Here is a 17,286-nt window from a genome sequence, read left to right as displayed (position 1 = left end):
GTTGTAGACATCAGATGTCTACACAGTACATTGATAAGCTAGTACAGTCTTATTGCTCTGATATTCAGGATTTAATTCCCCTTTTAGAATTTTAGAGGCTGACTTTTGGAAATTATCTTGATTGAAGTGGACAAATTCGATACACTAAGTAAATACACTCATATTAAAGTCTCATGAACATACTCTTTCAAGGAAACAAGTAACTCAGATTATCTTACTTGCTTTTTATTTTAAGAACTTTTTCTTTTAGATCCTTTGAATATTGCAAAATAACAAATGAAACGGGACTTTGAAAAGATAAAATCACTTGTGCTCAGTGGATAATTGAACTTGACTTCAGATTACATTTATCCTTGAAATAGACATTTTTTACTGTGCTGCCAAGGAATAAACCCAAGGCCTTTCACATATTAAATACAACTTTTTTGCCTCCCAGCTCAATTTTTATCCTATGTTTTTGAGAGAGCGGGGAAGGAGAGGCTCTAAAACCCCTAACTACCATCAGTGGAATCCTGAGTCATGCTTTTATCTGGTACCAGTTATTAACACCAGGACCTGATGTATGGGAAGGCATGCATTTGATCCACTGATTTCCTCCAGAAATTAAGAGGAGAAAACATTTTTTTTTTCCTTTTCTTTCCAGAGCACTGCTCAGCTTTGGTTTATAGGGATACAAGGAACTGCCTCAGGCTGAGGATCTTTTTGCATAGACATTATGCTATCTCCCCTGCCTCAGAGAGAAATCATTAAAAAAGAAAATCTCATGGTAATTAAGCAGCATGGTATTCTTTTTAAAAATATTTATTTATGTATTCCCTTTTATTGCCCTTTTTATTTTATTGTTGTAGTTACTCTTGTTGTCCTCGTTGTTGGATAGGACAGAGAGAAATGGAGAGAGGAGGGGAAGACGGGGAGAGAGACCTGCTTCACCGCTTGTGAAGGGACTCCCCTGCAGGTGGGGAGCTGGGGATTTGAACCGGGTTCCTTACACTGGTCCTTGCACTTTGCGCCATGTGCGCTTAACCCACTGCGCCACTGCCCAACTCCTGCACCATGGTATTCTGTATACCTATCTTACTGAAAAAGAATGCTAGGCCATTACATCATTTTTTTTCTCATTAAGTATGTCTGCCTTTGGGGTGCTTTCTTTTTCTACTTGTCCTCTGTCTGGAATCACTTTAGTCTGATTAGAATACAGATTGATGAACTCTGTTTCCAGATTTTCTGATTCAGTGAGTCTGGGATAAGGCTGAAAATTTGTATTAGTATCCAGTTCTCTGGTAATGCTACTGCTGCCAGTCTGGAACTAACACTGAAATCAATGCCTATTTGCATTTGAGTAAAACCAGTTCCTCATGAGTATTACTAACTATATAAAGTAAGTGAAAGCAATTAATGGATCGACCTGCCAACGCCCATATTCACTGCGGAAGCAATTACAGAATCCAGACCTCCCACCTTCTGTACCCTATAATGATCCTGGGTCCATGCTCCCAAAGGGATAAAGAAAAGAAAAGATATCAGGGGAGGGAATGCAATACGGAGTTCTGGTGGTGGGAATTGTGTGGAGTTGTACCCCTCTTATCCTATGGTTTTTGTCAGTGTTTCCTTTTTATAAATAAAAATTAAAAAAAAAAAAGACTGAACTAGCTTGACACTTCCATTTAACACAGTATTCTGTAGTGTGTGGTTTAAAAGAAAAGTAAATTCCATAAATTTCAGATTTATTGTGTTAGATGTCATATTCTATTATTTGATGATGGAAATCTTTTAAATCCTGATAGTCATACAGTAATGTCCAGTTTATATAGGACTGAGTTGTGATATCTTTTTACGCTATTAGTCTCTAAAATGAGTCAGAGTCATTCCAAAGTCTGTGTTATGTGAGATACGGCTATATTTAAATATTATGCAGTGGTCGTCTGTCTCAGAGGGTATTGCACACAACTACTGTGTATGTTATCCTGGTTTTGATGCATTGCATCATAGCAGCTCCATAGATAGCGTGGTGGAGTAAAGCTTTGGTGTCTCTCTTACTTCTTCCTAGTGGTATTGCACATGCACAAGGCTCTTGATTCCATATCCTGACACTGCATTAGAAAAAAAAATATGTATATAGATAATTTTGATTATAATCTTCATGTTGATCATATTTGTTTCCAATGCAGTTGTAAATGATGTCTGGTAAGAGTTATGATTTATAAAGCACTATTAAATGTCTGTGTGTGTGATTCACATACATAAACTTCTACTAGTTTAAATTGTACAATTCAATGTTTTTAGTAATGTCATAGTTGTACAGTGGTCACCACAGCCCAGTTTTAGAACATTTTGATAAAGCCAAAAGACATCGTCATCTTTTATACCCAACCCTAGGAACCCTAATCTACTTCCTGTCTCTGTGGATTTTTTTTTCTTTTTTTTTTTTAATTTTTAAATATTTATTTATTTATTCACTTTTGTTGTCCTTGTTGTTTTATTGTTGTAGTTATTATTGATGTCATTGTTGTTGGATAGGACAGAGAGAAATGGAGAGAGGAGGGGAAGACAGAAAGGGGGAGAGAAAGACAGACACTTGCAGACCTGCTTCACCACTTGTGAAGCGACTCTCCTGCAGGTGGGGAGCTGGGGGCTCGAACCAGAATCCTTATGCCAGTCTTTGTGCTTTGCACCACCTGCGCTTAACCCGCTGTGCTAACACCCGACTCCCCTCTGGATTTTTCTGTTCTAAACATTTCATGTAAATGTAATCAAATGATTTGTTGTCATTTGTGATAACTTTATTTAGTATAATATCTTCAAGATTCACCCATGTTATATAACACACATAGTCTTTTTAAATAACTATTATTCTTTTTTTTTTTATTCCCTTTTGTTGCCCTTGTTGTTTTATTGTTGTAGTTATTATTGTTGTTGTCGTCGTTGTTGGATAGGACAGAGAGAAACGGAAAGAGGAGGGGAAGACAGAGAGGAGGAGAGAAAGATAGACACCTGCAGACCTGCTTCACCGCCTGTGAAGCGACTCCCCTGCAGGTGGGGAGCCGGGGTTTTAACCGGGATCCTTATGCTGGTCCTTGTGCTTTGCGCCACCTGCGCTTAACCCGCTGCGCTACAGCCCGACTCCCTAATAACTATTATTCTACACTACATTTTATATATCAGTATTACTAGGTTGGACTCAACTGTTAACTATTATGAATACTGCTGCTGTGAACATTTGTGTACATGTGTTAGTTTAGCATATATCTTCCGTCTGCTTTTTTTGTGTGTGTATATATATATAATTTCTTTGCCAGCAGGCTGTCACTGTTACTTGGTGTCCTACACTATAAATCCACCTCTCTAGAAGGTGACCATTCTCCTCCAGCCCGTTTTTTTTTTTTTTATTTGATAGGATGGAGAGAAATTGAGGAGGGGGGGATATACCTGCAGTTCTGCTTTGCCTCTTGTGAAGCTTCCCCTCTACGGTGGGGAGCAAAGTTTGAGCCCGGGTCCTTGTGTGCACACTCAATCAGGTTGTTCACTTCTTGGCTCATCTTTCCACATTTTTTTTAGTAGTTATCTAGAAATACTGTTGCTGGCTTACTTAGTTTTAGCTTCTTCTAGAACTACTAGAGTATTTTCCAAAGCAATGTATGATGTTGTATTGAAATGAATATGAGAGTGCTGTTTTATTTTGTTTTTTTTCCCCACATCATTAGCAAAACCTGTGATCCTGTTTCTTTTTTAAAAAATATACATTGTATCCATTTGAGTGAATTTGAAGTGTTATCTCATTATAGATTAGTTATGCATTTTCCTAATTATTAATGATGTGGAGTATTTTTTAAAAATATGTATTCATTTATTTGGGTTGAAACAGAGAAATTGAGAGGGGAGTAAGGAGATAGAGAGGAAAGAGAGACTTGTGAAGCTTTATGATATGGAGTATGTTTGTGCATATTAGACATTTGTGTGTCCTCTTTGGAGAGATATTTACTCAAATCTTTGTCAATTTTAAAATTTAATTATGTCTTTTTATTGAATTTAATGTGTTTTTTAAAATAATCCAGATACAAATCTTATTATAAAATTTATAAAAATTTTCTCCATCTCTATGTTTTCTTTTTCTTATTTTGATAGCATTGTTTGTAGCACAGGGTTTTAATTTTCATTGACAGTGCTTTCTGAATCATGTAAGAAACCGTTGCTAAAATCATAACACTTCACTCTAAATTGTCATTTAATTTATTTAAAATTTTTTTATTTATAAAAAGGAAACATTGGCAAAACCATAGGATAAGAAGGGAGCAACTTCACACAATTCCCACCACCAGAACTCTATATCCCATTCCCTCCCCTGATAGCTTTCCTATTCTTTAGCCCTCTGGGAGTATGGACCCAAGGTCACTGTGGGATGCAGAAGGTGGAAGGTCTGGCTTCTGTAATTGTTTCCCCACTGAACATGGGTGTTGACAGGTTGATCGATACTCCCAGCCTGTCTCTCTCTCTTTCCCTAGTGGGGAAGGGCTGTGGGGAAGTGGAGTTCCAAGACACATTGGGTCTTGTCCTTCCCTGGGTCTGTCCAGGGAAGTCTGGTTGGCATCATGCTAGCATCTAGAACCTAGTGGTTGACAAGAGAGTTAACATTCAAAGCCAAACAAATTGTTGACCAATCATGGACCTAAGGGCTGGAATAGTGCAGATCAAAAGTTGGGGGCCCCATCCATTTTGTAGATAGCAACTAGACATATTTTAGTTAAATTCCAAAGGGTCTGTGGCTATACTAGTTTTTTTTTTTTTTCCTTTTTCTTTTTGCCCCTTAGCCTGATATCTGATATAACAGTGGATCCAAGTTATTCTCTGGGGAGATGATGTCATGGCTGGAAAAAGGACCAGAAAGCTGGATCAGGGAAGAGAGTAGCTCCCTAATATGGGAAAGGGGTATAAATATTGTTGACTGTAAACCCCATCGATTTGATGTGATTTGGGGACCATAATTAGCTTAGGAGCCTGTCTGACCTCTGCATCCCTCTAGATCTGATGAGCTCACGTTCTGTGGTCATGAGTAGGAATTTTCCAAGCTGCCCCAATATCAGGACCCATCTTCCTCAGGTGTAGCATAGAGTATGTTGTCCATCCTCCCCTCAGAGGATGGAACATTCTCTACCATTGTTGATCCAAGTTGAGGGCAATGTTCTATGGGGGCCCACAAAGGGGTCTATTTTGTTGTTACTGATAGAAATGACCAGTAACAATGGAGAGAGGGGTTTACTCAAGTCCTAGGCCCATGAAGTCTGTTTGGGAATCTCAGGACTCCCCAGTTAGGGCCCCAGCTGATGGAATAGCCTTATAGTGACTAAAGAGTCATCGTTAAAGTATGCCAGTCTCTTGCCCTTATTCAGCTTTTGTAGTCCTTGCTTTGATGACGTTATCTTTGGAGTGAGTGAGAGAACTATAATAGGAAGTAGGTGAGGAGGGTATCTAAGTCTAAGTAGACACTATTTCATTATGAACCTAGATACTGACTCTCTACAGACTATTGTGTATTTTTGCTTTCAGGTATATATTTTGCCCTAATTTATGGATACATGTGAACATATGCTCTATTTTACAGGAACTGGTCTATATCTAGGTTTTGGGACTTTGTTAGGAAGTGAACCTCCTGGAATGGAATTAGAGAATCTTATGAAAGGAAAGGTCTCACCTGAGTGATGAGGGTGAAGGATTGGCATTCCATGCCTGACGTCTCTGTACACAGTCTGAAAATAATTTTCATTCTTGGGAGTCGGGCGGTAGCACAGCAGGTTAAGTGCACTTGGCGTAAGGATCCCAGTTCCAGCCCCTGGCTCCCCACCTGCAGGGGTTTGCTTCACAAGTGGTGAAGCAGGTCTGCAGGTATCTGTCTTTCTCTCCCTCTCTCTGTCTTCCCCTCCTCTCTCCATTTCTCTCTGTTCTATCCAATAACAACGATAATAACTACAACAATAAAACAACAAGAGCAACAAAAAGGAAATAAATAAATATTTAAAAATTTTTAAAATTAGTTTCCGCTCTTTCAGTTAAACCTGATTGTTTTATGAGTTGATGTTTGTGTATGGTGTGAGATAGTTCAGCTTCATTCTTTTGCATGTGAATATACCACTTCCCCAGTCTACTTGTTAGAAAAAAACATTCTTCCCTCATTGAGTTGTCTGGGCACTCTTGTTAAAAATCAGTTGGGCATCAGTGTAAGAGTCTGTTTCATTTGTCTGAGTTGTTAAGCATTTGTATTAGTGTTTTGAAAAGTTATTTATGTGTGAAATCTTCCTCTTTTTCACTTAAAGTCATTAGTAGTCATCTACCACTTAGATAAAATTATTGAAAAATCAGGCTTCTAAACTATTTTAGGCAGAATACTTATAAGCATATAAAATTTCAGACATTTTGTGATACCTTCTTTAATGATTGTTTTTTATTTAAAGTGACTCAAATTTCAAGGCTTACTAGAATGTCCACACGTTTGCATTAAGTAGTAGTATGTGAACAGGAGAGCACGGAAAGGAAATGCAGTCCTCTAATGAGTATGAAGTTTACTTGTATAAAGAGAGGCTGTCTTTTGTTGTGCTGCTGCATTCTAAACACCAACTTGTTGACTATAACATTTCTAAAAACACCGATGATTCTTCACGCTATGACTTACAAAAAAAGGATATGTCATTCGCATACCTTTTCATCTTTTAGCGGCTACATTTCTGCTTGATTTTGTTTTCTTGAATAGCAGAGCACATAGTTTTTATAGTGGCATTATTGGCTTATTATTGTCCCTCTGTTGTATGTGCATGTTACTAAACAAGGAATTCCCCAAACTGCTTGTATTTTGCAAAAATGCATCTTCATGTGTTTGTGCCAATGCTATAATTTCCTGTTATACTGCATATAGACAGTGAACCTATTTTAGATGTCCTTCTGATGACTATGACTTTCATTTAGGAGTCTTTGTCTGAAGTGGAAGAAAAATACAAGAAAGCCATGGTTTCCAATGCACAATTAGACAATGAGAAGAACAATTTGATCTACCAGGTAGACACTCTCAAGGATGTTATTGAAGAGCAGGAGGAACAGATGGCAGAATTTTATAGAGAAAATGAAGAAAAATCAAAGGTAATTGCCCATCTTATGTCATGCTTTTCTCTTGTCTCAGAAAGTAAACAGCCAGGGCCCCAAGCTAGCATACTTTGTAGGCCCTGTGCTTTACTGTTTGCTCAGTCTGGGTATGAGACCCAGTACCAGTGTGTGTGGGGGGGTGCTGTTTGGCTGTGAGAAGTTCAGTGTTGTGATATCTCTATCTCCCCCTACCCCCAAAAGAAAATATTAGCCTGGGAGTGGTGAAATCACACATGCACAAGCCCCCAGAGCCAGAAGAAAATGCATCTGTCTTTTCAGATTAAGTATCAAAAATAGTATTTTTAAAATTTTATGTCATCATGAACTTGAAAAACCTGTAAGTTTCTTATATTCAATAATGCCTTAAAGAAACTGTAAGCTTAAAAAAGTTAACAAAGGGGAGATAGCCTAATGGTTAATGCAAACAGACTCTCATGCCTGAGGCACCTAGGTCCCAAGTTCAATCCCCTGTACCATCACAAGCCAGAGCTAAACAGTGCTGTGATAAAAAGCTATATATATGTGTGTGTGTGTGTGTGTGTGTGTGTGTGTGTGTGTGTGTGTGTGTGTGTGTGTGTGTGTGTGTATAAAAGTTAATGATAGGTATTGCTATAATAATACAACTTTTTTGTTTTTGCCTCCAGGGTTATTACTGGGGCTTGGTGCTAGCACTATGAATTCTGTGGCCATTTTTTTTTTTTTGGTTAGGACAGAGTGAAAAGTAGGTAAGATAGAGAGGGAGAGAAAAAGATAGACACTTGCAGATCTGCTTTACTGCTTGTGAGGTGACCTTTCTACAGGTGGGGAGTCAGGGGCTCAAACCGGGATCCTTGTGCAGGTCCTTGCGCTTCATAATGTGTGTGCTTAACCCAGTGCACCACCACCAGGCAGGCCCCCTATAATAAAAATTTTTATAGAGGTTTTTGTGTGGTTTTATGTTTTCCTTTCCTTTAAGTCTGTACTTAGGAGTGATATTGCTAAGCTATGTGGTAACTGTTTAATCATTTGAGGAGTGCCAGACCATTTTTCAAAGTGATTGTAGCATTTTATGTTTATGGGACTTCTGATATTTTCCTTTCTCTGCAAAGCTTGTTATTCATTGATTTTTCTTTTTCCTAACCTTCTTGTCAGATATGGCTTAGATTCACATTTTTCTGATCATTAAGATTTCAAGTACATTTTTACATTTTAATGACTACTTGTATATCGTATATTTGGCAAATTGTCTATTCAGATTGTTTATCCATTTAAAATGAATTATTTTTTATTCTTAATTTTGGAAGAGTTTAGATATTATTAATTCAAGTCTACTGTCAGAGGCCTGATTTTCAAATATTTTTTCCAATTCCACAGGTTTTCTTTTTCAATTTCCTGTGCACTTTTTAAATTAAATAAGTACATTATTGAAGAGAAATTCATATTGATCAGATGAGACAGTTTACATTGGTGGTAAAGGTGAGATAGAGCTTTATTTGCCAAGTGTTCAAAAGAAGGACTTGATGTCTGGCATCATCCTTATCCTATAGTGATCAATTATATGCTTTCTTTTAAAAATAGAATTATGAAATTTTGAATTCAAACTTTAGGTTGATTTTTGAAGAAAATTTGACACAAGACTAATTGATTTCAGTAGCTTCTTTGCTATCTAGTACAGTAAAGGTGTTCTGAGCTCATCTGCTAAGTTTCCTGTTCCAGACTAGACTCGGCCATTTGTCCAAGGAGACCTTATTCTTTTATTCAAGTAGTGTGTTTACCAGGGCTGCTCGTACTGCCTGGTCAGTAACTGATCACAGGCCCTTTTGGTGGATATATCTAGCAATTATGTACATAAACAGTTACGTTTCTGAGACAAAATGTATTAGGAGTTTACATTGGTAATTCCAAGTTTTCTTACTGAAGTGATTGTTTTATGCGTGTCTACCTCCTTTCTCCCACACTACCATTCCCCACTTTCAAAACCATTGGAGATGATAGTAATTATGTTATATTCTATTCTCACTGCTTTATCCCATACTGCCCAGGATAGCAATACCAACATTGCCACCAACAATATAATTACTGGAAGTAATTAGAAGCTTTTTGTTTAGTTTGGTTATTATTTTGCCAGGAAGATGGCTATGTACATGCAGTCCAACGGTAGTTTTTAGAAGTTACTTGAGGAGTCAGGCAGTGGCACACCAGTGGTGTGTACATAATAACCATGCCCAAGGACCTGGGTTCAAGCTCCAGGTCCCTACCTGCAGGGACAACACTCCATAAGTTGTGACACAGTGCTGCATGTGCCTCTCTCTTCCCTCCCTCTACCCTCCCCATCTCTCACTCACTCACTCTCACTCTCCCTCCTTATCAGTCGCTTTCAAAAAAAAAAAAGTAACTTGAAATAAGTCTGTGTACTTCTGCTAATAACTGGATGCATAGGTACAGTCTTACATTTTAATTTCAATGTTTAGGAAACTTTTTTAAGTTATTTTTTTTCTTTGAAAGGTGGTAAAAGTAAAAAAAAATATGTATCACCTTAACCGTTTTAAAGGGCACAGGTTAGTCATATTAATAAGTATATTCACATTCCTGCACAGCAAATTTTCAAAACTTCACATTTTGCATAAGTGAAGCTCTGTGCCCATTAAACAGTCTCTGATTGCTGGCAGCTTTATAGATACTTAACCGTGAATTTAAAATTTACATTGTCTGAATTTTCCTCATATAATCTTCTGAGTCTGGCCAGATGGTGACATACCTGATTAAGTGTGCATATTATATTGCACAAGGACCCAGCTTCAAGCCCCTGGTCCCCACCTGCAGAGGAAAAGCTTCACAAGTGGTGAAGCAAGGCTGCAGATGTCTCTCTCCCTCCATATCCCTCCACTCCTCAATATCTCCTTGTCTCTATCCAATAATAAATAAATGTAAAAATTTTTTTTAATCTTTTAAAAAATTTCTTTTTTTAAATTTATTTTTTATTTGAGAAAGGATAAATTAACTAAACTATAGGGTAGGAGGGGTACAACTGCACACAATTCTCACCAACCAATCTCCATATCCCATCCCCTCCCCTGATAGCTTTCCCATTCTCTATCCCTCTGGGAGCATGGACCCAGGGTCGTTGTGGGTTGTAGAAGGTGGAAGGTCTGGCTTCTGCAATTACTTCCCCGCTGAACATGGACGTTGACTGGTCGGTCCATACTCCCAGTCTGCCTCTCTCTTTCCCTAGTAGGGTGTGTCTCTGGGGAAGCGGAGCTCCAGGACACATTGGTGGGGTCTTCAGTCCAGGGAAGCCTGGCTGGCATCCTGATGGCATCTGGAACCTGGTGACTGAAAAGAGAGTTAACATACAAAGCCAAACAAATTGTTGAGCAATCATGGACCCAAAGGTTGGAATAGTGGAGAAGAAGTGTTAGGGGGGTACTCACTGCAAACTCTAGTGTACTTCTGCTTTCAGGTATATATTTTGCAGTAGTTTATGGATACGTGTGAACATATGCTCTCTCTCACAGAACCTGGTGTATATCTAGGTTTTGGGACTTTGTTAGAAAGTGATCCACCTGGGATGGAATTAGAGAATGCTATGAAAGGAAAGGTCTCACCCGAGTAATGAAGCTGAAGGGTTGTCATTCCACACATGAAGTCTCTGGACACAGTCTGAGCTGAAGCATGTTGAGGTGGCAATTGTTGTGTTGATTAGGTTGTGATCGGCTGATGCAATATTATTTGATATGGATTGGGAGAGGCATGCGGGAAAGTGGGCCCTATCCTAATGTTCCAGGACTGGGGGAAATAGGGGCTCTATAGTGGAGATGTGAGGTTCCTGCTGTCTTAGGGTTCAAAAAGACAATGGATAGTTAATGTTATCATCACATTGGGTTAACTTTGAAAAGTCCTTTTGTTAGGGTTTGCTGTATAGTACCCAGTATCTTGTATGTAGCTGTGCCATTGGTTGCTTCTGATCTACTTCGTCTAGGCTTTTGAGAGAGTCCACTTATCAAATACACAGCCTATATATTTAAAGACTCAGTCTGTGTTTTAAAAACTTCGAGACATACAATTAATTTTCATCCCCTCATATTAATTAACTAGTGATTTATATGACTACACTTTACTAGGAGTGTACATAAACACCATTCCTGGGGAGTCGGGCTGTAGCGCAGCGGGTTAAGCGCAGGTGGCGCAAAGCACAAGGACCGGCATAAGGATCCCGGTTCGAACCCCGGCTCCCCACCTGCAGGGGAGTCGCTTCACAGGCGGTGAAGCAGGTCTGCAGGTGTCTGTCTTTCTCCCCTCCTCTCTCCATTTCTCTCTGTTCTATCCAACAACGACAACAACAATAATAACTACAACAATAAAACAACAAGGGCAACAAAAGGGAATAAATAAATAAAATAAATATTTAAAAAAATAAATTTAAAAAAAAACACCATTCCCACCACCAAAAGACTATGTCCCATCCCACCCACCCACCCCCCACCCCCACCGGCCCAGGAAGCTGCACCTCACCACAGGGTTTTTACTTTGGTGCCCTACTTTGAATTTAGTCAGATCCTGCTTTTAGTTTCCCTTTCAGATCTTCTTTCTCAGCTTCTGTTGATGAGTGGGATCATCCCATACTCATCTTTATCTTTCTGACTTAGCTCACTTAGCATAATTCCTTCTAGCTCTGTCCAAGGTGGGTCAGAGAAGGTGGGTTCATTGTTCTTGATAGCTGCATAATATTCCATTGTGTATATATACCACAGCTTTCTCAGCCACTCATCTGTTGTTGGGCACCTGGGTTGCTTCCAGGTTTTAGCTATTATGAATTGTGCTGCTATGAACATAGGAGTACACACCTCTTTTTGGTTGGGTCTTATGGAATCCTTGGGGTATAACCCCAGGAGAGGAATTACTGGATCATATGGAAGGTCCATGTCTAGCCTTGTGAGAGTTTTCAGACTGCTCTCCACAGAGGTTCAACCAATTTACATTCCCACCAGCAATGTAAAAGGGTTCCTCTGTCCCCACAGCCTCTCCAGCATTTGTTGCTGCTGTCCTTTTTGATGTATGCCATTCTCACAGGAGTGAGATGGTATCTCAATGTTGTCTTAATTTGCATTTCTCTGACAATCAGTGACCTAGAGCAGTTTTTCATATATTTGTTAGCCTTTTGGATCTCCTCAGAGGTGAATGTTTTGTTCATATCCTCTGCCCATTTTTGGATGGGGTTATTTGCTTTTTTGTTGCTAAGTTTGCTGAGCTCTTTATATATTTTGGTGATTAGTTTCTTGTCTGATGTCTGGCATGTGAAGATCTTCTCTCTGTGAGGGGTCTCTCTGTTTGTTTAATAGTTTCTTTGGATGTGCAGAAGCTTTTCTTAATTTTTTTAAAGGTTTTTGTTTTATTTATTTATTTATTTTGTTGCCCTTGTTGTTTTGTTGTTGTAGTTATTATTGATGTCATTGTTGTTGGATAGGAAAGAGAGAAATGGAGAGGAGGGGAAGACAGAGAGGGGGAGAGAAAGACAGACTCCTGCAGACCTGCTTCACCAACTGTGAAGTGACTCCCCTGCAGGTGGGGAGCCAGGGGCTCGAACCGGGATCCTTCCACTGGTCCTTGTGCTTAGCACCACCTGCGCTTACCCGCTGCGCTACCGCCCGACTCCCGTGCAGAAGCTTTTCAATTTGATGTAGTCCCATTGGTTTGTTTCTGCTTTAGTCTTTCTTGCAGTTGGGTTTATTTCATCAAAGATGTCCTTGAGGTGTAGTTGGGAAAGTGTTTTACCAATGTTTTCCTTTAAGTATTTGATTGTTTCTGGTCTAACATCCAGGTCTTTGATCCATTTGGAGTTGATTTTTGTTTCTGGTGAGATAAAGTGGTTCAATTTCATTCTTCTACATGTTACAACCCAGTTTTTAAAAAAAAAATTTTTTTTTAATTTTTAAAAATCTTTTAGGTCTGGACACAGTCCAATTTAGCTTCTGTGGTTTAAAAAAAGTTTATTAATTAATTAGTTTACTAAAAACAGAGAAAGAGCCAGAGTATGATTCTGGCATGTAAGATGCTGGGAATCAAACTCAGGTCGTCATATTTGCAAGTCAGATGTTCAACCCACTGTGAACCTCCTGGGCTTCTCTTTGTTTTTGTTTCGTTTTGTTTTTTTGTTTTGCATTATAGTTGTTTAGCTTTGGACATAATCTGATTGTAAACCTCTTCATTATTATTATCAATAACAGGAGCTAGAAAGGCAGAAACACATGTGCAGTGTGCTACAGCATAAGATGGATGAACTTAAAGAAGGCCTGCGACAAAGAGATGAGCTCATTGAGGTATGACCAGGAACTTCTGTTAATGTGTGTTTCTTTCCTTTTGAGGTTGCGGGTTTTAACTAAATATAAATATGAACTTGAGTTTTGTGTGTGTGTGTGTGTGTGTGTGTGTGTGTGTGTGTGTGTGTGTGTTTGAGGTGGAGGGGTCTGGGTGGGAAAGAAATCTGATGTCTTACTGTATTTCTCAAGTACATCCAGTGGTTACTTAGTGTTGGTGAAATGCAAGTGAATCAGGAAGACTGGCTTTTAGGGTTCTCACGGAGATGCCTTGCTAACCGCATTTTGCTTATTCACACTACTGCTCACTCAGACTCCTACCTCTTTGATTCACTCTCTTATATGGTGCCTCACTGACACCAGGCATTCAGTCTACCATTGAGCTACCTCTCTGGCTTAAATTTTACTTTTTTTATTTTAATTTTAATTTTTTTATATAATTATTTTCCCTTTTGTTGCCCTTGTTTTTCATTGTTGTGGTAGTTATTATTGTTGTTGTTGGTGTCATCATTGTTAGGACAGAGAGAAATGGAGAGAGGAGGGGAGACAGAGAGGGGGAGAGAAAGACACCTGCAGACCTGCTTCACTGCCTATGAAGTGACTTCCCCTGCAGTGGGGAGCCGGGGGCTCGAACCGGCATCCTTAAGCCGGTCTTTGTGCTGAACCCGCTGCGCCACCGCCCGACTTCCTAATTTTACTTTAAAAAATGTTTTTGACCTTTATTTACCTATTGGATAGAGACAGTAAGCAGTTGAGAGGGAAGGGGGTACTAGAGAAGGGAGAGAGGCCCTGCAAAGCTCCTTCACCACTTGCAGAGCTTTCCTCTTACAAACGGGGACAGGGGCCTGAGATTCGATCCTGGGACATCATGCATTGCAACGTTTGTCCAGCCAGGTGTGCCACCCCCCTGCCCCACTTTATTTCTTTCTAAGACAGACACTAAAGCACCTCTCCAACATCACAGAGTTCTACTTGCTTTACCTTTGCTGCTCTCGTGTGGTTTTGGGATCAAAACTACGGCCTTATGCATTAAAGGCCCAGGCTCTACCACTGAGTCACTTTCGTGGCTCTGTTCCTCATTCTGTCTTTCCCCGTGGTTCTTCTTTATTTAATCTCATTCTCTCTGACTTAAATGACTTAAAAGTCATTTAGTTAAAAAAATTTTTTTTTCTGTTTTTTTGCTTGTTGGTTGTTGTTTTCTTCATTTCTCATAATAGTTGAATTGAACATAACCTTCTAAAAACAGAATTTGTGAATTCTCAATGCAGATACAGATAACTCTTGTATGTATCCAATTCCATGTGAATGAGTTGCGCTAGTTTTAGCTTTTCCATATATGGCAAGAAGCTTATTCAATTCTGTATCTGCTGGTACTTCAGAATGTGACTACTTCTACTTCTTGTTTCTTGTCCTCTTGAGTTTTTGTGTGTCAGTATACCAGCCATTTCTTAGTCCTTTTTTCTAATTGAGGCATATACTTTTCCTCTTCATTATTTGAAAGGAATAATAAAAATGTAGAAGTTGCTTCTGAAATTCAGTAGCTTAAGTTAGAATTTTCCAAGTTTTCAATATGATGATTACATCTAAAAAAGACTATAATGCTTGATATTTGTGATTTGTTACTATAGTTATTTTTAAAGGTCCGGGATTCTTCGTGTATAAACTTTTTAATAAATCTTCAGTTTTGAGAATTTTCATGTTTAGGATTAATTCTTTAACATCTCTTAGATGTTAATATTAAACTTTATGTATCATTGGAACATCTTGAATATTATAACTTTTTGGTCTTTTTTTTTAATATTACTTCTTAATTTGATAGGGTAGAGAGAAATTAAGAGGAGAAGGGGAGATCGGAAGGGAGAGAGAGACACAAACCTGCAGCTCGGCCTCTTTGCTCCTGAAGCTCACACCCTGCAGGTGGGGGGCAGGGGCGTGAACTCAGATGTTTGCTCACAGTAACATGCACTCAACCAGCTGCACCACAACCCATTCCCCAACTTTTTGGTCTTTTTTTTAAAATTTATTATCTTTATTTATTTGATATAGACAGCCAGAAATCAAGAGGAAGGGGCAAATAGAGAGGGAGAGAGACAGAGAGAGACCTGCAACCTGCTTCATCACTTGTGAAGCTTTCCCTCTGCAGGTGGGGAGCAGGGGCTCAAACCCGGGTCCTTGCACACTGTAACATGTGCAGTCAGCTGGGTGCACCACCACCTGGCCACACTTTTTGGTTTTTAGATTTGAAAATCTCATGATACAAGAAACATGTTAATAGTAAGGGATGATGATCATAAACGAATGGAAAAAACCTGGTAATGATTCATTAAGAGTGCATTAATTGAGCTTCTTCGCCTGCTCAGAAGTTGCTGGATGCTGAGTTGTACTTTTTCTAAAAACTGATGTGACTACTCATTTATAATTTATGATCTTACTATCACAGATTGTACTTTTATAAACTCAAAATGACTAAGCTGAGATATGGTCCTCTTGTATTCTTGGTACTTAAAAATAAAGTTCAAAACTATTACTTGTTTGTTCGTGATCACACTTGAATCTCTCTCTCTCTAGAAATGTAAATTGTTCCTTGTTTGGGGGGAGGGAAAGGACAGTTATCAAAGGAAGAGTACATATGTGGAGCTCTGTCTACACAGAGACCAGCTGGCTTGCTGCCACATAGCTGCGGTTGGAACCATTTTCTCGGTCCCCCTGTTGATTGTCACAGTGGCACGCCACCGAGAGCCATGGCCACCAGACTCTGGATGCCATCTTTCCATTCAGCAAGCAACTCTTGCTTTTCTGTTCATCACAAACTCTCCCTTTTATTGTTTCTTTGTCAGTTTTCATCTTGTCCTGTTTTCGTCCCTTTAGAATCTCTCTTGTTCCTTTCTGCTCTTTCATTATTTGTCTTGCCCTTTCTGTCTCCAGGACAAGCAGCACATGCAGCAGAAAATAGACAGCTTGACAAAAGAGGTGTTTGACCTTCAGGAGACACTTCTTTGGAAAGATAAAAACATTAGGGTATGAATGAAATGAATCAAGCACTAATCCAAAGTTCCTTGCCGAGGAATAGACCAATCAGTTAACATAGAGATTTCTAAAAATCTGTCCTGATGATTTTCAGCACTTATGTATTGTGAAATGCATAATATACTACACCTGGAATGAACTCTGTCCAGCCAGCTCTTAGCCTGTGAAACCTCAAAGTATCGCTTTAAGGAAGTCAGTCTATATTCTCCCTTACTATTCTATTCCAAAAGCCACCAGGGGCATTATTTAATTCAAACTCTGTGGCTAGTGATCAGAGTTCCTACAGTGCAAGAATTTGGATAAGTAACAAGATGACAGGGAGTGGGATGGGAGGAAAATTATTAGCATCCCATAAATCCTTGGTGAATAAAGTAGAATGAGATTAAAATCAGTTTAATTACGGAAGTGGATAGGAATGTAAGATTTACCAGAGCTGCCAGACCATGATGTCAACTCTAATTATAACCCTGTAACTCCCTAGAGCAGGGGCCCAGATAAGGAAAGAGTCTTCACTGCTTTTCTGCTAAGCCCTTTAGGTGAATTATACGTAACACTGGAGGCTGACCAGATTTCTGCTAGTTCATCCCATGTAACATTTGATTGTCAGCACCCACTCCTGGCATTTGTTCTCTACATTATTCTTAGAGGCTCACCATGTCAGGGAAGAGCTATGGTGGAGGAAATAATGAGGTGAACACCCTTGCCTAAGGACATGGGAAAATGATCTGCATGAGGTTAGGTGGGAGAGATGATACTTGGCAAACATTCCCAAGAACAACTGCAATACACATGCCTGGATATGAAATCTTCTAGGTTATTCCCTCTATTGTTTGGGGCAACC

The 17,286-nt window shown here is 39.2% G+C and overlaps 1 protein-coding gene across 23 annotated transcripts in view; it reads left to right on the top strand.

The window, feature by feature from the left end:
- The window catches only part of LRRFIP2 (LRR binding FLII interacting protein 2), a 122,704-nt gene that overhangs the window by 84,629 nt on the left and 20,789 nt on the right, over positions 1-17,286 (top strand). For 19 of the 23 annotated variants that reach the window (XM_060180583.1, XM_060180597.1, XM_060180578.1 and 16 more), the window contains 3 exons: positions 6,952-7,122; positions 13,329-13,421; positions 16,344-16,436. In XM_060180583.1, coding sequence (XP_060036566.1) covers positions 6,952-7,122; positions 13,329-13,421; positions 16,344-16,436 — 357 coding nt within the window. The remainder of the gene's footprint in view (positions 1-6,951; positions 7,123-13,328; positions 13,422-16,343; positions 16,437-17,286) is intronic. The other 4 variants (XM_060180589.1, XM_060180588.1, XM_007517059.3 and 1 more) reach the window with 1 other exon arrangement.

The sequence above is a fragment of the Erinaceus europaeus genome, chromosome 21, assembly GCF_950295315.1.
Source record: "Erinaceus europaeus chromosome 21, mEriEur2.1, whole genome shotgun sequence".
Classification (NCBI taxonomy): Eukaryota; Metazoa; Chordata; class Mammalia; order Eulipotyphla; family Erinaceidae; genus Erinaceus; species Erinaceus europaeus.
The sequence above is the reverse complement of the archived record's forward strand: the minus strand, read 5'-3'. Positions and strand labels throughout refer to the sequence as shown.